Genomic DNA, 17,125 nt, shown 5'->3' on the forward strand with positions numbered 1-17,125 from the left:
TCTTACTTTCTCCTCTTTCTCCATAGCGATGGTGAGACTTACGGCGGCGGCGATGTCGAAAGCGAGGCCCTCATTCGCGATAAGAATGTAGTACGCCGCACATGCCGTGATGAAGATGAGGAGAGAGAAAAAAAACCTCTCTCTTGAAATCAAGAGAAGACACAGGTTGAGATTTTCATTATAATCAAAATAGTGTACAAAATATATCTCTTTCTTAAAACCCTAATTCTAAAAATACATTCATACTTCTTCTTATCTAATGCAACAAATGAATGGAACAATAATATATTTATAACAACAGCTAAATTCTAATATAATTAAGAATACAAATCAGCTAGAAATAATCTCAATAAAATTGTGCATAATTTAAATTTAACTTAATGGGATAATTAAAATAAGATAGAATTAAGAAACCTCACGTTCTAGAACTCGAGATATATCTAACAGAAACTTTTATAACTAAGCCTTAAAATAAATAAAAAAATTAAGAGTGTGCCCATTAAGTCAAGTATAATTTTGGGCCCAATTCCAAAAATGGTGATGGGTGTTAATATATTTTATTTTATTTTATTTAAAAAAAAATACTAAGAAGTGGTGCAAAGTTGCTCGTGACCTTCTCCCACTACTTCTCCAATAATGGAAGAGCACTTCCATTTTCCACCTGGCCTAAGACAACTCGTGGGAATGTTAGGTAGAGATCTAGCACCAACTTTTTTAAGGGCATAAAAAATTAAAAATTATTTTTTAAAAAAATTTTAATAGAAAATATACATAGGTTAAAATATAGGAAATTTTTTTATATAATATTAGTTTTTGCACTTTACTATTTTGTATCTCCTTAAAATTTAAAGTTGTGGTGCTTAAGTTAGTAACTATTACGCCATTATTCTGTGTATAAATGGTATGGTGCAACTGAATAACTTACTTGAGATATCTATAATACCCTCAGAATTGATAGGACTGCGTAAGAATCTTTTAGCTTTTCGCAAATTAGGTAATTTTATGAAGGATATTTTCTATTATTTACTAACTTTTTTTTTTTTTTTGTAATTCTTTAGAATAAAATGGGTACATTAGTAGTTATCCAGTTGTATCGTATGATATGTGCATAGAATGGCGACAAGCAGTAATGGAGTGAGATTATAGGTGCTAAAATTTTAAATTTTGAGATGACAAAGTAGAGGATTTTAAAGAATAGAGAGGTAATTAAAGTGCATAAACTTGTAGAAGAGATGTTTGTATTTTAGTTGAAAACTAATAAACAAAAATGTGAAACAATCATTATTCTCTAAACGCGATATGAAGTTGTCGGAGATCAGCGTCTTAGTTATTATATTTTCTTAAATCCAACGTACTCTCTGCTCTCTATCATGATGAGATACAATATATAATAATAGTTATTCTGCAAAAGCTTAAACTACTAGATACTAGAGGCTTAATTATTTTACATATTTATATTCAATAATAGAAGGAGTTTGATATTGTCTTATAAAAGCTTAGAGACACTCTCTTGTCTCATTTTCATATACATTGTGAGCCTTTTAGTGTCTTAGGTATATTGTGGCACTTCATGCTTTAAGATTAATGATTAATTAATTGGATTAACAAAGCATCTCAGTATCTCTCACAACTAAATCAAAGGAAAATGTAAGATATATATACACATGAATATGTGTTTGATGTGGGTCTTAATTTGTGAGTAGGTGACATAATTTTCCTAATTTATAAAACTGAGGTTAGTTACTCTTTTATTTTACTACTTTTGGTTGGATGTAATAATTAATAAATATACCACAAGTTTGGTTTAGATATTAGTAATAGGAAACAGAATAGTTGATTCCTACAAGGAAAAATAATTAAAATAAAGTTTAATTTTAATTTTAAAATGTAAAATGTAATTGAGTTCAGAAAATCAAAGCATGGAATTAATTAAATCTAAAATTGAATCAAATTTATACTTAAAAATTAACATTTAAATGACCGGTCATAGTTTATTAAAATATAATTTCTTTCGAAAAGAATGTAAAAATTAAACTTAAGTTGGCAATTCAAAGCATAGAGCTAATTTACAATTTGAATCCAAATTAAAATTTAAACATTCAAATCAAAGTTTAAAACTGAAACTAAATTTGTAAGAAAATTTTGTTTGCATTATTATTGAACTGAAATTAAAAACTTTATTTTAATTTGAACCCAAAATCTAAAGTTTTTAAATTCAAAATAGCTAAGTTAAACATTCTTATATAGTTTCAACTAGAACCGTTGAGCTAAAGTGCACCAAATCAATCACCACATTTCGATCTGCAGATACTTAAAAGCGCACTTAAATTGCAGTGCAGTTACAATCACGTGCAACTGAACAGCCCCTACATGGAGCAGTGTTTGTAACATGGACAAGGTTTCCATTTAAGATCTTGTGACATAGCTATAATTTACCACCTATATATATATAATTAACAAAAAGTTTGTACAATAATTAAATAATAAACAATCTAAAAAGATAGATTCAAAATGCTTAGATCATTTTGTTCACAAATACATATTGATAACCAAACCAAATGCAAATTTTGTTCCTATTAATTACTACTATATAACAAACAATACAAGATATATAATGAGAACATCTTGTCGAAATGCATAAATCCACATGTAGCAATTAACAAGCATAAAAAGAAATGTGGATTAGGACCTACTCAATGGTTCTCGGATAATATTGGATTCTCTCTCATACCTTTTTTTCTTTTTATTTTCAAAATAAACGATCGTTTCATTTCATCGAATTTGCGAAGAAATTAAAATGTCGTGCTCTAGAATAAGAGGTCGATGTAATTTTTGATGACCCAGTCGACGAGAACCTCGTACGCTCTCTGTGTAGGGTGGTAGCTGTCCCAGAACACGTACTCTGAAACATCTTCGCAAATCGTCGAAGTTAATCCATTGCATAAGACCGAGACCTCGACATCTCCTGTGCCGCAGCACCCTTTGTTCGAAACCTTGAATCCTACAAAATTTTGTGATGTATACATAAAATGTTGTACGTAGAAGCTAATCAACATGCATGTATCAGTCGTTACAACTTTTTAGTCGATCGATAATCATATGAAGCAGAAGATATTTTAGCCATTTGCATCAAGCTCAAACTTCCTTCGTGCATGCATGCGTGCTCCTGATCCAGAAGCACACACGATAACGACAGGTTTTTATTAATTGTATACCAGCATGAAAATCCATAAAATGTTTACTTAATTTTGGTAAATAAAGCTTATTACTATGTTTGTTTTGCGAGGTTTTCACAAGAACAAAAAAATAAAATAAAAATAGAAGAGTGAAAATGTATATATCGAGATCCACTCAACTAAAGGCCAATTTCAGATTGTTCACTCAACTTTATTCGTTTCTATTGACAAATCTTAAAATTTTAATTTTATTATCTCACTAGTTTTAGTCAGTAAAATTGAAGATTTTATCAAACTCAATAGTGATTATGTTGAATTTAATAAATTTACTCTTCTTTTTTTTCCACAGCTGATCGATCTGTTAAATTTGATAATTTTTCAAATTTAATAAATTTTGACTTCAATTAAAAGTTGTGGAAGTTTCACGTTTCAAAATGATCTGATACACTTTTACCAACATTAAAAAGAAAAAAAAAAGGTTGCAAGAGACCAAATATTATTACTTACCGTAATGATTCGGGCGCTGAATCATGTCGAAAAGTATAGTGTAGATGTCAATGTAGACCACAGTAGAATTTTCATTGTGTCGATGCTTCTTATTAATCCTCTCAATCTCCTTGATAAGGCCATTGTTGTACAAGTTTGCTATCTCATTGTGCCCCCCTGCACAGTTTCTTAGAGCCCCTCCCGCTAGGGTTCTTTGGGATGGTACACATCCAATTGGAGGGATCCCCACAAAGCCGATTTTTCGAGCGCCTAAACCGATTAAATCCTAGAAATTCAAAAGAATGTATCATGTGAGAAAATGGATAGAATCGAAAAGTTTAGTATAAGAGTTGAAAACTTCGCAGAACTTCGCATAATTGTAAATACGAAAAAAGGCATGCATGCAGGTATGTAAGTTTTTGAATGGCGTACGTAAATGCTCATAAAAATACTGTATTGAGAGAAAATAAAAGGAGGATAAAAAAAAAAAAACTTAGAGGTTGCACATTAATGTTTACATTTTGTTTTCAAGAAGCACATCATTCCTATCATTATTAGTAATGTAAGTAAAACTAGTTCCCTAGCTTTTGTTGGAGCTTCACTTATGATCCTCAAAATTTAAGGTTGAACATTCAATATATATAGCTCATACTTTTAAAACGTATTTTCCTTTAGTCTCTCACTTTAAATGGGGAAATCCAATCTTAAAAAGTAATTTGAAGCTAAAAAAATATTATTCTGTTGGATTAAGTAATACCTAGTCCGAACCAAAACGATTTGAACGCACGTGAAAATCCGAACAATTTGAACCTGAAATGATTTGAACCTCAAACCTGAGTAACCCTAATCAGGTAAAACTAATGTTAATTAAGACTATTCCTGATCCATTTCCTAATAGTTCAGTCTTTTGAATAATATGATAGCAATAGATCCTTAGTTTGATTTTTGCATATGTCTTGTTTGGTAAATATTTCAATCTATTATTCCAACATCTTTTTCCATTACCTCTCCTCCGAGCGAGTCATTGCATGTGGTATGGTTCATCAGATATCAAATTAACTAATCCCATCATGGTTTCTTATCAAATCAATCTTTTGAGTACCACCAGAATTTGAAATAACCCAAATCTAGCTAGGATCTGACCATAGGTGAAGTTTTAGCTGTGACTCTGGGCACTGAGTAGATTTGATTTGTAAGACTCGCTTACATAAAATGAAGGTTTACTTGCAATTAGGGGTGTCAACGAGCCGAACACGAGCAAGCTGGGGCCGGCACGAGCTGCCTCATTAAAGTATCGAGCCAAAAAATTCAGCTCGTATTCAACTCGTTTAGATTTTGATCTAATGATTCAAAATTTATATATAAATGAGCCTTTCTAGAATTGAGTTGGGCTTTATATTTGATTTGGTCTAAAAATCAAATAATAAAAATATGTATTATATATATATAATTATTTATTTATGTATAAAATATAAATTATATAAATATAAAATATATGCATTTGAGCTGTTATCGAGCCGAACAGGAGCGAGCCGATTCCAGCTCGTGTTCGGCTCATTTACTAAACGAGCGACTCGATCTCGAGCTCACATCGAGCCGAACACGGACTTGATCGAAAACAGTGAACTGGATTGCCACCCCCTACTTCCAATGCATGTAGGTCCACACTATGTGGAACACAAGCTGGAAATGGCAAAAGAGGTCCCCTCAATTAAAAGCAAAACAACTGTAGCCATGTGGATTAAGTCATATGGTCGGAGTGTCTACACGCAAAATTGGTGAGGAGTGCCTACCCATGCAAACATTTAAGTCCCCTTATTTAATGCTTGTAGAAGATCCCAATTTCAGCTAACTACTCCTAAATCTTACCATCAATGTGTAGGACTTTATGGCTAGTACAGTAGTACTCTACACCATAAAAATTGGCCATATTTCAACATCCTTGGGCTTAGTTTGAGAATGTGGTGATTGAATACATCTGTAGCGACTCGTACTATCACTTTTATAGCATCTAAGAGTAGGAGTTTCAAAACACTTCTGTATTTTTGGCAAGATTATAAAGCATCAAAGCAGAAGAGTTTTGGACACTGTATTTTTAAACTAGAACTTACTTAGAGTGACCAACTTGAACTGTAAACTTGCACGAAGAGCGCTAGACTAGGTTGTGATTACCAATGTGCTAATCGGAGCATTGCTTTCTAGTTAAATAGATAATCGCATTGGATTAATTAGCTTCCTAGATCAGCTTGGATTTAGAGATTGCACCAATTAGTTTAAATAAACCCTTGAGTTGCAAATATCAAACCTATTATTCTCTCAGCTATTCAAGATCTTCTTATATATATTGGTTTTTTTGCTTTTCTTTTCTTTTTTTTAACATAAAAATGTATAGAACTTATCTAAACTATGATATGTTTTAATCCAACTATCTAACAATTAAAAGTGTGGATTTTACTTTGTAAACTTTTTAATTCATTTAATGACCCATAATACTTTAAAGTTTAAATGCATCATTTAATCTTACGGACTTGATTAGTATGTATATATTCATATAGTTCACGCAGCTTTAAATTTGCTAAACTAATGGGCCTGAAAAAGGCTAAATAATTAAATCAAAAGGACCAAAATTCAGGTAAATTATATATATATATTATTTTTTTAAAATTTAAACATTATTGCATCTACAACCTTGAAACCAAAAGGTTATTCCACATCAAAGTTGTAGTCACCTAGCTGGCCCAAATAGAAGGCATGCACATGGAAACCCTAATTTGGTTGCCAATGAAAAGCATGTGAAATGCTCAAATAAAGGTCCTAGAGTGCATGTAACAATTAATCACTTATTGTGCTAGGGATTCGACATCTCAAGGACAATAAAGGAGAAAAAATTTATTAGACTAGCTATAACTCTAGTGACAAGGGGGGGCAAAAATGAGTAAAATTGTAGTGATGTTTGGTTGAGGAAGAGTGAGAGTTCCATCCATACTCATTAAATTGGTATCCTATAGATTTGACATTTTATAGGGTTACTTATTTGCTCAATATTATGTGCAAGTTTAGCTTTTTTCCAAATTCATTAGTTAGTTCATACTCAATATTTCCGTGCACCAAACAGGCAAAATGCATTATTAGGGTTTCGATCCGATCATGGCACATGGAATGTCACCTTTTGTGTGTGTTTTGTGCGCGTGAATATATCATGTAGGCCTACAAAGCATTTAAACACAGTCGAATTCATATTCTCTTCTTTACGTAACATATATCTTACCAACCGAACTGCTGGTGCATGTGGCCACATGGAATGTTATAAATCACTACACGTACTACAACACCATCTCAAAAAAAGAGATGAATAATGCTATTCTTACAAACTAGGGTACAATTATTATGATAAAAATAATAAATGCAACATGAATAGTGTGGACATATAAATAAGGCATCCAATTGGATGAAAAGTAGCTCGCACCTTAAATGCAGTGGGCAAAAGTACTTCTCCAAAGTAAATGAAAGAATTGCCCTAGATTATTGGCCACACAAAAACATCATCTTATCCCTATGGGTCATTCAAATAATTGTACTGCTTTTACGAGTTGTTGATATGCGAGTTGATATGCGAGTTGATATGCGATTTAAAGTACTGTATCGAATCGTCAGCATATCAACAACTACAGAAAAAAATATATATATAAAGGATAAAAAAGTATTTCTGTTGAAATAAAAATGTGTACGAAACTAGTATTGGCTAGCGAGAATGAAATCGATCCAGTTAATTTAGCAAGTTTCATTGGTTCACCCTGCCGATATGAATTGTTAAACTATTAATTTCTCGGTTACTTTTTATAATAATAATAATTTGGTGGTTAATACGGTATCAGAATAAGTTTCAATTAGCCCTCTGATCAACTCCTTTGAGAGGTCCAACGCTATTTAAGAGCGTATCATTGAATGATGCACATCTTTTTTCTGTACTATTCGATAGTGTGTACTCAATGTTGCTTTGAGATTTGCATTAAGTGCCCTCCACCAGTAGAAGAGGCCCCATCACGATTGAAATATCATTTTTTTAATTTTTTTTCCACTTATTGCTTAATTTCTCAAGTGCACTTGTGTGTCCATTATTAATGGACAGTGTCTATGAGCCAAGGGTTAAAATTGAAGTGTTGATGATAATTCACTGTGTTATTCTTAAGATATTGTTAGTGTCCCAAACTTGAGGGCAATATACCATGTTTAATTAATTTACTTAATTCAGATACGGATACGAATAGTACATTTCCATATATGGTATAAAATATAAAGAACAAATGAATTAGAGTTTAATTAGTACATATATAGTACAAATCCTATTCATACCCAAAATCTAGGAAAAGTCAAAAATTCATCAGTTATATTAATTGCTGATGTGGTATCACCAACTAATCTGATCGTTTTTTTTAGACTTACCTGTTCGATCATGATTATTAAAAAAATATTTTTATTGTACACTTTTTTCAAATAGAAAGATGTGTACAAACTGGTTATTAATAATATGGTGTAAGTGATATATAGTAGTAGACTTTCTCCAAATCTAAATCTATATTCGCCGGGGCTAGGGTTAAGGACCTATCTAGTCAGGAGTAGGACTGTAGGGTATAGTACTGCTAATAAAAGAAGCGTTACATAATTTTTTTCCAATAACTTTTCTTTGCAGCAAATTAGAAGTACCAAATTAAAACTTCAGCATTTAAAATTTAGAATTCCACCTCTTTTTTTTTTTTTTTTTTGCCGCTGCGATGAAAATTTTAAATCTTTTTGTTAAACACGTAAATAAAATTTATTGTTGCTGAAAAGCAGAAGCACACGGTGTCAAGCCCTAAAAAACCATGATTTACACCTTACACTATTCACATCTAGTGTTTAGATTACCCCTTCAAAAATTTTAGCATTAAAAAGGATAAAGGTAATAAGGCCATCGTGGATGATGATACTGCATGTAAGATATACGTTAAAAAGATAATATATATATATAGAGAGAGAGTTAGACTGATATACTATCGGAAGTACGAAGGCCTTCGTGCTATAAAGTTATTTTCAATAAACGATCGGCTCCGACAGACTTGATCTACACTTTTGAAAGTATTTGTAAACTAAATTTCGTAATTTTTTGACATCATTTACCTATCAAACGAATAGTCTAAAAATAAACGGCTGAAAATAAAAATCTCATAAAAAATAATAATAAACGACTTGAATTTAAGATCAGAGGTATTGATCTTACTCTAAATAGTGAAATAAAAATTTCTATAAAACTTTTATTAGATTTGGATTGTTTTATATTGTTAAATTCACAAATATATCACATCGACCATTAAAATTGTCAATTTTGAGACCTTTTGAGCACTAATCAAATGATATCACAAAATTATAAAATTTAGTTTCAAAATACTTTTAATAGTGTAGATCAAGTCTAACAAAACCGATCGTCGATTTGGAAGCTGCATCATTGAAAATAACCTGATAGCACGAAGACCTCCGTGCTACCGATAGTACGCCAGTCTCTCTCTCTCTCTCTCTCTCTCTCTCTCTCTCTCTCTCTATATATATATATACACACACTGCTCGTCAAAAATATTAAACTACAGTGCTAAATAGAGAATAGAGAGCTTAAAAATAATCCTAAATTTTTACTGTTAAATATAAAAATATTTAAACACCATTCTCTAACAGCATAAATTTTTAGAGCAAAATAGATGTTTTATATAATTTAAGCATGAGGTTCTGGGTTCGTGTCCCGCCTATTTAATTCAGTTCATATTCTAGATCTATTAAAAAGTCTGGAGTCCATACATAAAAAGAGTGTTAAATATAAAATATATAAATATCGTTAAACACTATTTTTCTGATAGCTTAAGGTTTTGCGAGAGTAGTGATTGTAAAAATTTACCTCAATAAAAGATGAAGCCGAGTTCAGCAACAAGTTGGCATAAGAAGGAATGTCATAGCGTGTCTTCCGAAAGGGAGTGATAAAGTAAGTGTTGGCCACATCATCACTCCCTGCACAAACCACATAAAGGCTCTGGGAAACTATTCCTGAAGCCCTCTTCTCCCCTGCAATCGATTTCAACTTCTCTTTGTACTCCTTGAAGAGCTCCAATTGATCCGGCATCGATAACACCGACTGAAATTAACCGGCGAATGTAATGCAGATACCGCATGTTAAGACTATTTCTGAATCATTTCCTATCAGTAGATAACTACGTACTGATGTTTTTGAGACGTATGAAAGTGCGTGTGCGTTATTATAGTTGATGTAAGGAAGAGTTGACAATGATAGGTATTCGTATGTACCGCGATCTTTGGAGTGAGAGGGTCGAACCCGGTGCCGCCGGAAGCGAAGCTTACGCCGGTGAGAAGGTCTTGAGGATTTAGATTCGTGCCCAGATACGGCGGTAGCAGCTCCTTCACTCCAAGCTTAGAAGCTGCAGCAGAGATTTTTGTATTAAAATTTACGTACTCGAGTATTCTTTTAATAATTTATAAATAAAAAAAATTACTCTATTAATATCTTAATAAAGAGAGAGATGCATAGAGTATAGTTCATTGCCTACGTATGTATGCGTGTGTACATGTATAAAGAACTAAACATAAATAGAGTTTTAAAAAGGGTAGTACATACGTAGAACTTATGTAACTAAAAAAAAAAAGTACGTAGAAGGAAACGTACTATACAAATAGATGTCAAATATAATCATGGTCATGATCATGATCATCATCATGTGAGTACGACATGTTGCCCTATATCATTTTCCACTATTGGCAACATCAAATGATGTCCCCAAAAAATGAACACCAACTCCTTTACGGAAATGGCAACGGTCACTTATAATTATTATAGAAGTGTTGTTTGAATAGAGTTAGTTATGAAAACTAATATGCGCATACCTATAAAGTCGGTAGGGATTTTGCCGTCGCAGAACCTTCCGGTCGGCCTGTGGTCGGCGAAGTCGACGCCGTACGGGGGGAAATTGCACTTGATGATCGTCTTGATCACGTTGTTGTTGCCCGGGTCAACGATGGAGTCCCCGAACACGATGACGGCCGGCACGGTCGGCATTGTCGTCGTCGTCGCCGCGTTTACCATCTCAACTACTAGGGTTTGTTGCAGCGCAAGGTGAAGCGCTAGAACAAGGATCACCACACGAAGTGAGTGGAGCTTCATGGCTTTCTTTTTTTCTTTTTTTTGTCAATATATAGTTTTTTCTTTGTTAGTGATCGATCTACTGAAACTAGTGCTATATACTAAGCTTTTTTTTTTTGTTGGAAAGAGGAAAAGGTGGCTATTTATGTATGTTTAGTAGTCCGAATCCACGTAGTTGGATCGAGAGCACTTTGAGAGGGTTATATGTTAATGGGATGGGACAACGTGGAGCTGTGCCAATCGTACAAAGCATTTACTGAGAATTAATGTGAGTAGGTTGGAATAGAAAAAAAAGAAAAAAAATATATTTCACTCCAAATTCTCCTCCTTTTGGGAAAAATATAAATTTCTTTAATATGAATTTGAGAGTAATTGATGCTATACCTACTTAATTATACTGTTTATAAAATAAAATGAGAAATGCTAAGGTACTAGCTAGAGATGTCCAGGGGTCAGATTCGGAGCGGATTTTCAAAAATCCGAACCCGACTCCAAATTTGAATCCGAACCCGACGGATTTTAAAAATCCATATTCAAATCTGAACCCGACCAAAAATCCGAAATCCGAACCGGAACTCGAACCAGAAAATTTGAATCCGAAATAATTATTTATTTTTTTAATATTTCAAAATATATTATATTAAATCTAAATTTTTAAAATACAAATTCAAATATAACATTAAATTTATATATATATATATATATTATATATAATACAAAATAAATTTAGGTTCGGGTCGGGTTTAGGTCGAGTACAATCAAAATCCATATCCGAATCCATATCTGTCGAATTTTTGTTTTTTATATCTATATTCGAATCCATATCCATTTAGCATCGAATGTATCCGTTTTATTCGGATTCGGATTTGGATTCGGATTCGGATTCGGATAAAATATTAGGTATCCATGCCCATTGACATCCCTAGGGTACCCCATTGTATATTCTTGATAAGTAGGTATACATATATGAAAGGGTTAGGGTTTAAGGTTTATGATATAATGATTGCACTTATAATGGTTTAATAATAGCATTTAAAATTTAGTTATTAATGATTAGGATGTAATAATAGTATTCTCATATATATTATCAATAGCATTGTAGGGTATACTTGGAGGTACATATAGCAACGCTCAAAATAACTCAAAATATATAATAAACATAGTGATATAATTCATGGGAATAATGTTTTTAATTGATGGATAGTGTAAGGACCTGATCACCAACATTAATATTCTGTCAAATCCTAAACAAACAACCAAAAAAAATTTAAGTCCAGTATTAATTAATACTGAAGCAATCTGTTTCTTATATTTTCAGTCATAATTTTTTTTTTTTTTATTCGGTGTCGGACTATTAGGGCATCACAGATAGGTTAATAATTATAATTGTTATATAATAAACTAATAAGAAATTGTGAAGTCAGCATTTCTAAGTATTTGTAGCAAGTTATAAGTAAACGTATTTTTTGAAATTTTATTTGCATGTCATCGATGTATTGCTAAATTTTTTAAAGCATTTTTGGACCATATGCTTAAACAGACTAAAAATCTTTCTATCATATATGTCAATATATCAGCAATCAGTAAACGTAACTGTTTAGAATATAACAGAAGTAAATAAAGATATACAATACATTAATAGTTTCAATTTAAGAAAAATAAAAAGAAAGGCAGAGACTTTATTGAAAATTAGATTTTTTGTATCAAAAAAGCTAGTTGTACGTCTATAGTTAGAAGTAAATCTTGCACCCCAAGCGTTTTAAAAATTTACAAAAATTCTTTATATTTTTGGTTAAAAAAAAAAGATATAACAAATAAAAAATAAGTGCACTTGGATGAGAGAGTCATAAAATTTATACCTAGTCTAGAGGGTGTAACCCTAGCATTAATTTCTCTCTTCGGATTAATGCGAGTACTTTGTTTTTGTTATTATTTTTATGTCATACAAAATAGTTTGGAGTCTTTTTTTGGATTACTACTCCGAGCATTTTGTCCTTGTCATTACTTTTATATTACGCAAAAAAAGTTTGGAACTTTTTAAATTACTCCGAGTACTTTGTTCTTGTCATTATTTTTATATTGTACAAAGAGTTTTAAAATTTTTTCTTACATGCTCCTGATAACTTTAAAATTTTGATATTTATTTTTTAATTTCTAAAATACCCTTTTAAACCCCAAATTTTATTTGTAAATGCTAGAATTTTTAGGATATTTGAAAGAATTTTTTAAAACTAATAAAAATATTTTGGTCAACTAGAACTAGTATTTTTTAACTTTTGAAATGTATATATATTAGATATTATTTCCAAAAAAGTTTTGATGCCAAAACTTCATATGCTAGGTAACATTCCCTCTTAGAGAGAATATATACTCTCTCTCATTGATACTAGTCCTACTCTTTCTCATTCAATTTATGTCAAATTGGAGACATTAAAAAAAAAAAAAATTTATGTCTCCAATTTGACTCTCTCTCTCTCTCTCTCTCTTTCCGTGATACACTTACTAGAGGATGGGCATGTGCATGAAAACCTTCATTAAAATAATAATTTTCATGCAAGAATCTACTAATTTGGTAAATTCAGATATCAATAGTTAATTAGTGTTGTTAAAATCAAGGTAAACTTCAAATACTTTATGTGATGTTATATTTTCTTAATTTAGTATCTTATGATTTAAAATGTATCAATTTATTATCGTGTGGTTTTATTTTTTTTCTTTTAATCAGCCCCTCCGTTAACTTTTTCTTAAATCATATGTAAAAAACTTAAATACCCTATCTATAGTTTATCGAATATTCACTTTTGTATCTTTTAGTTTTAACTTTGTTATTAATTTAACGAAAAAAATTAGTGAAAAGAATAACAAAAAAAAATATAGAGTACGAAAGTGATACACCTTAAATTATAGGGTACTAAAATAAAAAATTACGGAGCCACGAGGTGATATTTGAAGATTTTCCTAAAATCAATACTCATGAGCTTTTTTTTGTCAGATCAATCTTTTAAGTTACATGACATTAAAGCCAACTGTATGTTTTTATTTATTTTGTGAGGTTTAATTTCTTGTGCTTTTCATATCTATCACAATTTATATTGATCTTACATTTATTTTTAGATTTTTGATGCTAATGATATTTTCAGTTTATAAATAAAGTGCGCTTTAAAATTTTTGAGTTTACTTTCGATAATATTTTTTTGGCTAAATAACAGAAAATCCTCCTATAATAATCCGCTTTTTCACTTTCCCCCCCTGACATTTAAAAGCCTACACTTTGCCCTCTTGTAAAATGAAAAATGTGCACTTCACCCCTACCGTTAGGGTTCCGTTAGGGGTTCTGTTAAAAAAAAATTTTTATACCGAAAATACCCCTCTGCCTCTTCTCTGATGCTTTGCTCCCTCCGGCTCGCCGCTTCGCCGCCTCGCTGCCTCGCCGTCCTCGACTGCTTCGCCCTCGCCCACATCCCTTTCATCCTCCTCCGCCACCTCGCCTTCGCCCTCGTTGTCCCTGTCTACCTCTCCATCAACACCCATATTAGTATCCTCCCTACTGTCGCCGAAATCGATGGGCGGCGACGGTGTAGGAGGAGAAGGGGAGCAGGTGGAGAAGAAATTAGAGAGGAATCGTGGCCGATTGAGGTGGAAATAGCAGCGGATCGAAGGGGCGGCTGAGGAAGCTCAGGAAGAAGACAACAATGGCGAGGGGCAAAATGGTCATTTTACACACCATGACCTTTTTGTAAATATTTTTTATTTTACAAGGGGGCAAAGTGTAGGTTTTTAAATGTCAGGGAGGAAAAGTGAAAAAACGGGTTATTGCAGGGGGTTTTCTGTAATTTAGCCTATATTTTATATACTTTCAGAAATAAATGAGAGTAGATTAACAATAGTACGTTCTAGATCACGTTGAAAGAAACCAACTATTTCATCTCAGACACAAAAAAAAAAAGAAAAAAAAGAAAAAAGAGAAAAGAGAAAATAACAACCACAACAACAGCAACAACAGCAAGTTGGATTCATTAATAAATCGAGCAACATCATGTGGGCTTCTGGATTTTTCTGTTGCCACTGTTTTGAAGTGAAGTTAATTTACGCAACTTAAAACGCGGCTCTTTAATTAAAGCACAATCGGATAGTGTACGATACGAAGCTATATTTACCATTTAACATAGATAATGTATTTTAATATTTTATGTTCCCCACACACACACACACTCTCGTGCGCGCGCGCGCACACATTTCAATAGTTCCTTATTGGATGAAAATAAAATTGTGATTGAAAATAAAAGAGACGTACTGCATGTGGGTTCAGTAATAATAACTAAGTTTATGCATTTTAGGTTATAGATTTGGGCACAACAAGTTAGTTATTATTATTATTAGCGGATCAGTCATTAGAAGTGTAAGATGAACTTCAAATTGTCTGATGATTTTGGACTATATATATGATTAGGCTAACGATAACTGTGTGTATCCAGCCGAAAGTGTGAGATAGACTTCACATTACTTGGTGGAGGACGTCGTGACTTAAACGGAAGAGTTATTATTGCTATTGATTAAGCAAACGAGGACATCAAGAGTTAAATGAAAAAGTTATTATTGTTATCGGATCCGATCGTTACATTCTTGCTCTAATCTGAAGGAGACGATTATGAAGTTTTGTCGCATCTCTTTTTCCTTATTTAAATAGGGTTATTTTACTTATTATATTATATTTCTTATCAAATTTAGCATATCTTAAACACTTTGAGGACACAAGTTAGTGAGGGAGCTTGGATCAAATCGGGTCGAACTTTTGGTGAGGTTTAGTCCGATATTTACGACTATATGGATCAACTCAAACCCAACTTAATCTCCTTGGCCATTTCACACGACGGAACAGTCAAGCCTAACTTGTTCACGGGCCGGGCAACGCACCGGAGTTCGAAGCTAAATGGGTGGGCCTCGGCCTAACTTCTAGGGACCTAGTCCGAGCCCGGGTTGGCCCGAAAAACAAACAGACCGGGTTCGGATTCAACTTTGATAACTTCGGATCCGCCTAAACACAGTGGTACATGAGAAATTTTCCCTATATAGATATACAAATTTATGTGTGTTAGATATACAAATTTATGTGTGTTTGTAGCCTAATTGGTTAGGATCTTAATTTCTAACTCATTTTGAAAGGTTAAGTGCATGTGATGTCGGGTTTCGGGTCGTATAATACCTGATTCGGCCCAGCACATAAACACGTTGTTTATCAAACCGGGTTGACGCGGCCTAACTCGTCAATCCGGTCCTTTTCAACTAAGAGCTTGTTTGGTCACTCAATGCCAAAACGACCCGCTCCATCGCGGGTCCTAATGGTATATTGGAGCGTAGCAATTAATGATTCAGATCCGTCTCTCCAGTATTTCATTTTCATATTTGTAGAAAAATGGCCCCTAATAAATGAGGGATTTGTCCTTATTTCTTGCTAGCGAAACCGATACGGCAAAACAAATCCTAAATAGTGTGAACCGAATTGGGTTTCGGGTCAAAATCCGAAAAGGAACCAAATTTGTTTGGCTTGATGTATTCGAATCTACATACACTAAATCCAACTATAAAATCCAACTTTAAAAGTACTTTTCATATAACAATTATCAAAATGATGTTAATTATATCATACATAAATGACAAATATTATCGCTATACCACTGAAAGTGAAGATGGTGAAATTATTTTGGGTAAACTTTAAATATCCCGTTGTGGTTTCACATTTTTTCACTTTATATAGTACTCTGTGGTTTAAAGTATATCAAGTTAGTCCCTGTGGTTTCGCACTTTCTAACTTTAGTACCATGTGGTTTAAAGTGTATCAAGTTAGTACCCTATGTTTTCATTTTTCTCTTTTCGTCGGCTCCTCCGTTAATATTTCGTTAAATTATATACAAAAAACTTCAAATATACCCCAACTAGGTTTATCGTATATTTACTTTAGTATTTTTTAGTTTTAACTCTGTCACTGATTTAACGAAAAAAAATTAGTGGAATAGATAATAAAAAGAAAAAAATAAAATAACATAATACCAAATTGATACACTTTAAACTATATGGTACTAAAATAAGAAAATACGAAACCATATGGATGCTATTTGAAGTTTCCTTAAAAATGATTAGTTAATGTAATTGGTTTTCACCTTCTTCTTTGCTAGTGTAGGAATTTTTAATGAAGCAAACATAAAAAGTGAAGCTTTTACGCCATTCATTTTCTATCAAACAAATAATAAAATTGAAGGGACTCCGGCTTTGACACTATTGCTTCTTA

General features: G+C 32.5%; 1 protein-coding gene across 1 annotated transcript; it reads right to left on the reverse strand.

Moving 5' to 3' along the window:
• Positions 2,541–10,991, reverse strand: LOC109707312 (GDSL esterase/lipase EXL3-like). Its single transcript, XM_020228482.1, has 5 exons — positions 10,584–10,991; positions 9,990–10,120; positions 9,586–9,819; positions 3,684–3,948; positions 2,541–3,001 (listed from the first exon to the last, which is right to left on the reverse strand). The coding sequence occupies exons 1-5, from the start codon at positions 10,858–10,860 to the stop codon at positions 2,808–2,810; spliced, it is 1,101 nt and encodes a 366-aa protein (XP_020084071.1). The 5' UTR covers positions 10,861–10,991; the 3' UTR covers positions 2,541–2,807.

This window comes from Ananas comosus, linkage group 3, assembly GCF_001540865.1.
Source record: "Ananas comosus cultivar F153 linkage group 3, ASM154086v1, whole genome shotgun sequence".
In the NCBI taxonomy this organism is placed as follows: domain Eukaryota; kingdom Viridiplantae; phylum Streptophyta; class Magnoliopsida; order Poales; family Bromeliaceae; genus Ananas; species Ananas comosus.